Source organism: Calidris pugnax, unplaced genomic scaffold, assembly GCF_001431845.1.
Source record: "Calidris pugnax isolate Ruff unplaced genomic scaffold, ASM143184v1 scaffold111, whole genome shotgun sequence".
Lineage (NCBI taxonomy): Eukaryota > Metazoa > Chordata > Aves > Charadriiformes > Scolopacidae > Calidris > Calidris pugnax.
The window spans coordinates 4,993,730-5,003,141 of NW_015090872.1; the positions used below are offsets into that span (position 1 = coordinate 4,993,730).

General features: G+C 49.1%; 1 protein-coding gene and 1 long non-coding RNA gene across 2 annotated transcripts in view; both read right to left on the reverse strand.

The window, feature by feature from the left end:
* Positions 1 to 3,100, reverse strand: part of PSMD1 (proteasome 26S subunit, non-ATPase 1) — a 73,274-nt gene extending 70,174 nt beyond the window's left edge. The window contains exons 1-2 of the mRNA XM_014946004.1: positions 2,952 to 3,100; positions 474 to 517 (exon numbers count right to left, since the gene is read on the reverse strand). Coding sequence (XP_014801490.1) covers positions 474 to 517; positions 2,952 to 2,967 — 60 coding nt within the window. The 5' untranslated portion in view covers positions 2,968 to 3,100. The remainder of the gene's footprint in view (positions 1 to 473; positions 518 to 2,951) is intronic.
* A 1,339-nt stretch (positions 3,101 to 4,439) lies between these two features.
* On the reverse strand, positions 4,440 to 9,275 carry LOC106890141. Its single transcript, XR_001412473.1, has 2 exons — positions 8,287 to 9,275; positions 4,440 to 7,228 (listed from the first exon to the last, which is right to left on the reverse strand). It is a non-coding gene; the product is annotated as an uncharacterized LOC106890141 (long non-coding RNA).
* Positions 9,276 to 9,412: the final 137 nt, after the last annotated feature.

Sequence of the window (9,412 nt, forward strand, 5' to 3'; positions counted from 1 at the left end):
CCTGTAGGACAACCCTGATGTTCCTTCCCATGGCCCCTATGCTGCTGTTTTCTTCTCTTACTGCTATTGTGACTTCTTTTTTCCAAGTGAAAACTGTAACTGCGATTTTCTTTTACATTGCTTAAATTATGCTAAAAACTTGAAACGTTCTTCAGATTTGAATTTTACGTAGTCAAAATGCAGTCTCTAGAACACTTCTAAGCAACAAAGCCCCATTACCATCAGAGAGCTGGGAGCTTTGGTGAATAGAGATCTTTGCATGTGAAGCTCCAGTTTGATCCATGTTCAAAACAAGGAAGTTCACCATCTGTTATCATGTTATTTAAACCCTTCCTTTCAGCTTTCAGGCTAGATATCATTTGGGGCCCACCTGTTGCTCTCCAACTGTTAATTATTGAGATCCACTCATTTCTGATTTTAAGCTCTCAACATAATGCAGTAGCTGTTATTTGATCCCAGGTGTAAGAACTTACCTTGAGCTGTGGCTCTTCTTCATCCAGAAGAGAGATAATTCCAGCTGCAAAACAAGATCATAGTCATTTTTAGAGTCTCTCTATTTCAGAAGTGAACAGGTTATTTAGTTCAAAGCAAACAAAACAGGAAAGAAGGCTGTCTCTGGAATGCTGGTATTAAAATTCAAAGATCAGATCTAAGTCTGTATTAAATGTGATATAAGATAGTTCAGAATTTATAACTGAAAAGGTACACTTCTTATAAGAGGTGATACTTCTGCACTATGTACTCGACAGGAACGTAGAGAACCTGGGATTTACTTCCAGCTCCATCAGTAGTTTGCTGACTGCTTTCTAGCAAGTCACTTCGCACTTCCCCAAGAAGTGTATAGATCATCATGTCAGAACACCCAAACTTTTTTCATGCCAAGAAAACAGGCCTCATGGCTAAGAGAATATGTTATACCTTGGAGCTTTAACAAGATTTCTGACACTGTACCAGAACATCTGTACAAACAGCTACAGAAATATTGTTTAACTGACATAACTGAATGAAAGGTTCACAGTCATTTGGGGAGTTCAATCTGAAGAATGGTTACAGATTATTTCATTATCAGACTTCAAGAACGCAACTGAAAGGTTTGGAATAGGATCTGATCAAAGTCCAACACAATTCAGTGCTTTTCATCTTTCATCTGTTTTATAGATTGATAACCTTAAGACATAAATTGGAAAGGTCAGCAACCCTACTGGATCAAAAGATGTCGACAAACCTAAAAGGAGAGTGTGCAGGTCAAAACTAAAATGTACAAATATAGAAAGGAAACTGAGCAGTACAGTAGATTAAGACGAAACATGATCAGTGGTATCATATGGCTGCAGTGGAAGGCAGAGAACCCCAACTTCACACTGAGGTGTGTAAACGAGAGCATTTCTTGGCAGATATACGAGGCGATCTTTCCCTCTGCTTGGCACCAACACGTCTGAGCCAGACCGCTGTGTCCAGTGCTGGGCACCATGTTTTAAGAGTTATGAGCAAACCAGGGTGTTCAGAACTGAGTGGTAAGAACACAGAGTTCTAGCAGTCCAGACTTACGAAGGTTGATTGTGAGTAACTGGTTAGTCTATGGAAATCTGGGAAGAGTACAGAGTTCCTACATGTACAGGGCAGCTGCCCTCAGAAAGAGAATAACTTGATCTTTGTGTCAGACACAAACAGGAATACTGAAAACAAGCTTTATTTGGAATTTTAAAGACTGAGGTTTGATGGTAAGAAAAGTATCTTTTTCTGACAGTAAGACAGTTATTCGCTTTGCCTGACAAGGTTCTAGAACCTCCATTATCAGAGATTTTTAAAAATCAGGTTAGACACCTGTCCGTCAGCAACAACAACTGAAGGAGCACTGATGTGGCCCACAGGCAAAGAAGGCAGGCTCAGTAGCCCACCCCACAGCACTCCTTCCACCTGTTTTCTGCACCTCTACTCCAAATGTATGAGGATTCTTTTTTATTTTTTAATTTTTTTAAATAAGCTTCTCCATTTACCCAATCTATCAAGAGTAGCAATCTCACTGCTATTCAACACATCATTTCTACCTTTTATAAACCCCTTTGAAATTAATTCCAATTAAAAACAAAAAGACCTAAACATAAAGCAAAGTGTTCAGAAAAAGAAAGCTACTTGCAGACTATTAGCCTCTGCACTGTTTCTCTCACAAAGCCACAACCAATCACATATTAATAATTTCTGAATTAAGTACTTTTGGAAATACTCCTTATATTTTCTTACACTGTGAAGCTCTCAGAGGATCCAGAAACAGCGTTTAACACTTAATTCCTCACACCCTTCATTAGCCTGAACTCTTCGGGCTGGCTTTTCCTCTGCAAGGTGTTTTCCTCTGCCTTTCTGACCCCCTCCAAAGTTCAAGTCTGCTTCTTCCCCCTTTCTCATTCTCTGCTGACCTCCTACAGACCCCCCCTGCCCACCGGCTTTACACCTCCCACGCCTTATTCCCTTTAAGCTGGTGAAAGCCTTCAGCTCACCCCAGCGCCTGAACCACCAGGGAGCCCTCATAAAGTACCGGCAGGAGGTGGAGGCGGCGCCGGGACAGGCCAGCCGCCTCTGCCTCCCGCTCATCCCCACCGAGTCCGCCGGAAAGCCGGCCCCGCTCAGGCCGCCGCAGCAGGCGGGGGAGGGCGGGAAGCCGCGCCGGGGCACGGGCGGGCACCGGGTACGGGGCAGCCCCCCCCCCGGCTCCCGCGGCTCAGGCTCAAAGTGCCACTTGTGGCGAGCCGCCGGGCAGCGGGCTGGCCTCCCGCTACCACCGGGACGCACGGCGGCTACCGGCCAGGGGTGACCGGGGCGAGGGGGAGGCCCCCGTGACGGGCGACCCCACGGAGCGCTGCGGCCGGCGCCCCCGCGGCCTGCGGCGGTGCCCAGTCACGGCCCTGACTCAGCGAAACACCGGCGGGCAGCGCTGCCCGGCGCCGCTTCCTCACCGGCCGAGGTGATCATGATGCCGTCCGCCCGGCTCGCGGAGGGAGGTGGGGTCCGCTCCGGCCCGCTCCAGCCCAGGTGCGGTGGTGCCGCCGCCGCCCGGGGTCCCCGCCGCGCCGCTGCCGTTCCGCCGCCGCCCGGCCCGGAAGTGCCGCGAAGGGCCCCTTCCGGCAGAACCCCGCCGCTACCTGCTCCCGGGGAAGGTGCCCGTGGCGATCGCCTGCGCGGGGCGGCCGGTAAACAGCCAGGCGCGAGCGGGACAGCTCTGTGGGGCCTCGCAGCTTCCGCTGACCTCTCACAGCCGGCTCATGGGCTTCGGCGGCTCCTCACGGACCCCACACTGAGCCTACACCGCCTCCCCCTACCTGCACCCCGCTGCTCGGGGGAGATAAGGGCTGTGGGATCCCCACGGGTGACCCCGAAAATGCCCACGTTTGCGCTGTACCCTTCGGGCAGGCCGCACGCTTAGGTGGTAGGTCCCCCCTGCCAGCACAGGGTGCCCGTAGCAGGGTGGCGTCTGTGGGGCACAGACGCGTCGCACGGCATTGCAGGAACCAAGGATTTTGCCCCATGGATTTGCGGCCTCTTGCAGGCCGCCCCTGTGGGCCCTGAGTTCTCTCACAGAGCTTGTGGCTGGAGGGAAAGGCCTCACCCGAATCCATTTCTCCCTTAGATAGGGGAGGAGGTGTACAGATGCAGCTGACAATGCCCAGATGTCCCACATCTGTGTGTACCGAGATGCCCTGTTTCATTTAGGCTACTACTTTTGACAGATGGAAAATTCAGGCTGGTGGATCTGCACCAAGAAAAGCCCAGCTCGACTGCAATGGTGCTGGACAACAAGAGATCAAAGCACTCGGGTTTCAGTGGCATTGATTTCTGCTTGTTTCTACCAAACAGGAAAAAATACTTTCAGAAGGGCTTGAACTCCTTGAGGAAACCTGATTTTTCATCCCAACAGCCTCGATGGTCTGAAGCCAAAGTGACCTCTCAATTACACACTATGATTTGCAGCTCCTCCAAATCACTGTGGTACTCACATATGTGGAAATTATCTATGTCCTGAATGAATCTTATAGAAATAAGGTCCTGTGTTTAGAGGACCTTGTAAGGACTCAGAAGAGGTGAAGTTTCCTTTTCTGCTAACAATTTCCTGTTATATCATAGGGCGTATTCAAAGGCCCCTCACCTCTCTTAGTCAATGTTATTAATGAAAGTTGTAAGAGCCCTACTCACAACACTGGGGGGGTCAGCCCCGCTCTTCTCAGACAACTGAGAAGGTCTCCAGCCTTCCCCACTGTCCCCAGGTGAGCAGCTTGCCTGAGCTGCACGCAGACCAGTTCTGCTGGGTAACATATACTGGGGTAATATCCATTCCCATCCAATATACCTTTTATTTAAATGAAGAGAAATGACAGTTAAACCATGCATAATGCTACTTTAAGGGTAACACCGTGGCAAGCTAAAAAACAAACTAAAGCACACTGCAATTCAGAAATTAAATGTCTTTATTCTTTACAGCAAGCACATAAGATAACCGTGCCCTTAAATTATGAAATCAATTAAACATGTCATTCTGTCTGCTGCACCTCTGCATGCCCAGCTAGGAAAAAAATAATAATAAATTCAAGTCACTTTTATTCCTCAGTCATGGGAAAACAATACTTCTGGTCAGATGTATTCCCACTCATACCTCCTAAGCCCCAAGCAGTTCATCCACTTCCACAAAAGTCTCACTGCAAGGGTAAACTTGCATGATTTACTTAAGAATTACCAGTGAATAAATCCATTGGATTTGTAGCACTAAGATAGGTTTCACTGAAAATCTGTACTCTTGGGCCACTTCTTCAATGGGTAAATTCTAGGTGGCAAAGGCCAAATACTGCAAGAAAATAAAGATTGACCTGATCATACTCTCAAATCCTACTGGACTCACCGAACTAAGGGCTTTACCAGGAAAGTATGTAACTGCCCAACAACCAGGGCTCTGCTGTGAGGACAAGCAGAGGGACTCAAGGCCAGGCCGGATGGGGCTTCCAGCAAGTCTACTGGGAGGTGTCCCTGCCCATGGCAGGGGGCTTGTAACTCGATGATCTTTAATGTCACTTCCGATCCGAAACATTCTATGACTCTATAACTCCACTGCACAGCAGACCTACACGCTCATGCCAGGGACAGAGCAGAAGGATACCTTCATCTCACTGAGATGCACTTACTACTCTGTGCTGAAGCCCCAGGGTCGTGACTACAGCCACCCACACTCATATTTTCCACCTGATCAGAAGCAACAAAAACCTACAGAAATCCTGGAGGCTGGAAGGAGAGTGGTTTTGGTGCCTTCTCTGCTGAGCAACACGCTCCACCAATGTCAGCTATCTCCTAGGTTCGCTCTCCCCAGCCCACACCCACACAGGAAAGTGTTTCTGCTGGGAAGAGGTGGGACGTGTGCTTCCCCAGACGCTGCTCACAGGGACTTGGCATCCACCTACTCCCTCCCTCCTGCCTTATGGAGCAGCTACAAGAGCACCGTACGCCTGCATTTCAGGTGAAGTTTCCTACATAGAGCAAGTCTAATTACTGTAACATTCAAACGAGCAGCATGGTAACAGAGAAACTTGCTGAGCACACCTGGAAATGCTCCCCATCTCTCCCACTCAACCTCACCAGCATGGCCCGGACACCCTCAGCCACTCTCTCCCAGCCAAAAGGGCAAAGCACCATCACAAAAGGGACCAACTCTAAGCCCAAGAGCTGCTAAGCTCTGCTCCAGCATTACCAGCATTACTCAAGTGAGGTAGGTAAGTATTGCTGTCCCCACCCTACTGCTGGGGAAACTGAGGCACAGAAAAATGGTTTGTTGAAAAATTTTGAGATCATGATCTCCAAGTAAGAACGAGAGAGATACTTAAGGCACACTGCTGGGAGAGAGCACTGGCCAGAGCTGGCAGGACTGCAGACCGTTCAGCTGCCACTGGCAAAAAAAAGGAGCGAAAGAAAGGACAGACGTGCACGGAGAACATATTGCCGTAATTCAGCAGCTGACCCAGAGCAGAGGTAGGCAGGACATGACAGGCTGAAGTTTCTGGCCTGAAACAAAGTTTCTGTCCCAAACAAAACCCAGCTTGTGCTAAAAATAAAACAAGACCTCTTTTATGTTGCATTAAAGTAAAAATAAAAAAAGTATTACTATCATTATAATAATATTACTCATAAACCAAGGATTTGTAATTGCCCCACAGGCTACAGGCAGCCCTTTGGAACTACTTAAACAGATTATTTTTATATTTTTATATTTATTTATGAAGCCACATCTGGTTGAGAGGAATGCTGCAGGTCACCTCCAAGACCATCACTGCAGAGATGCCCAAGGTAAGATGGGCCTTTCCCGTAACCCCATCTAGCATCAGCCACACCATAGTGTCTGTCTGCCACCCCTTCTAACCCAGACGGTCCATCAGTCAGACTATGAGCACCAGGATAAGCCAGAGGGATGGATTCTGCTCCCAAATCACACTCTGCTCCAGCTGCCATTACTATCAGTATCTTTTGCATTGTTCTTGCTACCCAACAGTGGGCTGTTATTGCATTTCTTCACATTACACAGTTACATTCAAGCCTTTTCAGTAGCCAGTAGAACTGAGAGCTCCTATTTAGTCCCATTGCAGTCTCCATGCCACTGCTTATTATTTGTCTTTCTTTTTTTTTTTCTTTTGCCTTATCAGAGAGACGGTGGGAACTTCAAAGCAGCAATGTAACAGGAAAACAAGGCAGCAGAATCTGTTTGCCAGGGAGGCCAGCCCTGGCAATCTCAGCAGGGAGCTTTGCTCAGAATTAGAAAGTGTTCATCTTTCTTCGAACAGGTGACTACATTTCACACCCAAAGTCCCCGCATCATCTCGCCCAGGACATGAGACACATCCCCAAAGGGCTTCCCAGAAGTCCAGTGTCCATCAGCAGCTCCAGGCACCCCCGGGTAGCAGGGTGCAGCAGGGGATGGCTCTCTGGCATGGACCTCAGAGGTCGTTGGCAGCTACAGAAGACCCTGGCAAGTTAAACCGAGCAGCTTCTCCCCAGAGCAGTGGGTCCTCAGAGGAGAGGGGGAGTGTACACACACCAGCTCCCCCTCCCACGGCTCCAAATTCACCAGGCAGAACCAGGAAACGGACTTTGCTGGGCGCCCAGCAGCTCTAGGTGCCCGTGCGTCCAGCAGCTTCTTCACAGTTTCCATTGGGAGACAGGCTGGTCAGAGCCACTTCTTCCTCGGGGTCCTGCCGGTCATCTGCAAAGAGCAGAGAGAGGTGAAGGGAGATCTGAATGGGAAACTCCTCTTCATGCAAAATGCAACTTAAAACAACATGAAAAAAAACTATGGGACAAAGCAAGTGATATATCACCACGACCTCAACACAGCTGATTTTTTTCATAACTGATTTTCATTTTGTTTTACAAACTCAACATTGCTTCAACAGACAGGGGTGATCTGTGACCAAAGGAGGATGGGACCGAGCTCCCTGGCCTCCTGCAGTCTCAGCAACCTCAGAACAAGCTGTATGGCCATGAAGCATCACTTGTCTAGCACTGACTGCAAGATCAGACACTAAAATTTTTTTACTTTAGAGGACATGTCTCAAAGCTGCAGAAACATCTCAGTTGTTTTCTCAGACCTTTACGCTTTTTACAGTGGAGGAGCTTCCCCTCATCTACATGCTCCATAGAGCAGTCTGGATCTCTACACCATGCACCTTGTAGCCTCCTGTGTGGGAGCTCTCTGCAAAAAGAAAATCACTGCTGAGAAAGGCGAGCAGAAATGCCAATGGTACAGCAAAGACTGAACGCTGGGCTATTCAGTACCTCAACAATTTCCTTTTGAATTAGCCCAAGGCTGACCACCCTCTTCCACCTCCCTCCCAGCCCCAAATGCAAGTAGTTTGGGAACGGTCCTTCCAGCTGCGTTTGCAGAAAACATCATGTAAGATCAGGGTGATGCTTCCAATTTATTGTTTAGATGGACAGCAGTTGTGCTGCCAGGTACTTCTGCAAAGCACAGCTGAGCCCAGCAGTGTTTCTAGGGGTGTAGTTGGGCACTGGACCCAGCGTGTCTTTATTTAGCCAAGTGAAAGGTCAAAAAACAAGGAGACAGCAACACAGCAGCCAAGTGTGCGCTGTTTGTCTTCAGGTTCTGGCCAAGCCACAGCAAGGGAGGAGACATCAGATGAGATAACTGGAAACAGCTTATGGAGGCCACCAGCAAGGGATTTGGGCCCAAGGACCACCAGAAAGTCGGTGAGGAACCTCTGACAGACACAGCAGGAGTACAAGGGAGGGAACTGGACATACCTTCATGAACATTGTTTGCATCTTTTGCTTCATGAGCTTTTCTCCGGCTCCTCCGGCTCCAAGAAATGCACCGCAGGAAGGATAGGAGCCTCCACCTCTCCCTGTGTTTCCCCTCTTCTGGATAAACCAGAGAAGACAAGTTCTGGTCAGGCAGCAGGTCAGCCCTGTTGCTCCCCCACCTCCCCGCTGCTGACTCACAACCATCTCCCCTCCATGAGCCCAACTCCTCGTAGCGAAACTGGGTCTGCTCCACAGAGCCCACCCCTGGAAAGCACAGAAGCAGCTCAGGGTAATTCTTCTTTCAGGCTGAAAACCCTCTGCTTCCTGGGAAATTTGTCCCTGGTGTGGGTTTCCACTTTTCCACCTCGCTGCCAAAACCATCCTGGATGCGGCAGCCCAGAGCGAGCAAGAAGTCTGGCAGGAGCCCAGCTGGCACACGTGGCACGGCTGGGGACTGACACAGTTAGGGCATTCCTGCAGAAGGAAGTTTTTCTTTGGTATTATCACACGGCTTCTGCCACATCAACCTATTCACTGCTCCCTGCTTTATAAAGCAATTCCTCCCTCCCAGGGAGACCTGCTGGACACACGGACTTGCAGCACACTGACACCTATCGCAGACACTGCTGGCAAAATGCAGAGCCTACGTGGCCTCCATTGATGTATAGTATTTATTCTGGAGGACAACGAAGGTCACAGCAAGTTACTACAAGCTTTAAAGCCATTATAGTAAAGCACTACTGCTTGTAAAACACTACAGCAGCTTATTTTATATGGTGTCCAACAGGAGCAGTTCAGCATCTCCATTGAAATATCATCTAGCCTTTCACCTCCTCATCAGATAACAAACGATAAACCACTTCAGTGTCCTTCAGCTTATCAGACCATTGCGACACTGAAGGGTTCACAGTGGCAGCGTTTCCTGCAGTCAACAAACCAAAACCTCCAGCCATAAACACATCCCCCCCTCGCAGTGCACGGGGACTCTGGACACCACTGAGGCAGGACAACAGCCCAGCACGTTCCTGCTTAGACCTGAGAGATGCAGGAACCCCACTGCCATTCCTGTCCCAGCTCCACTGCACAAATGACAGTGTCTGGGACATTCCCAGCACAGCAGGGCCTA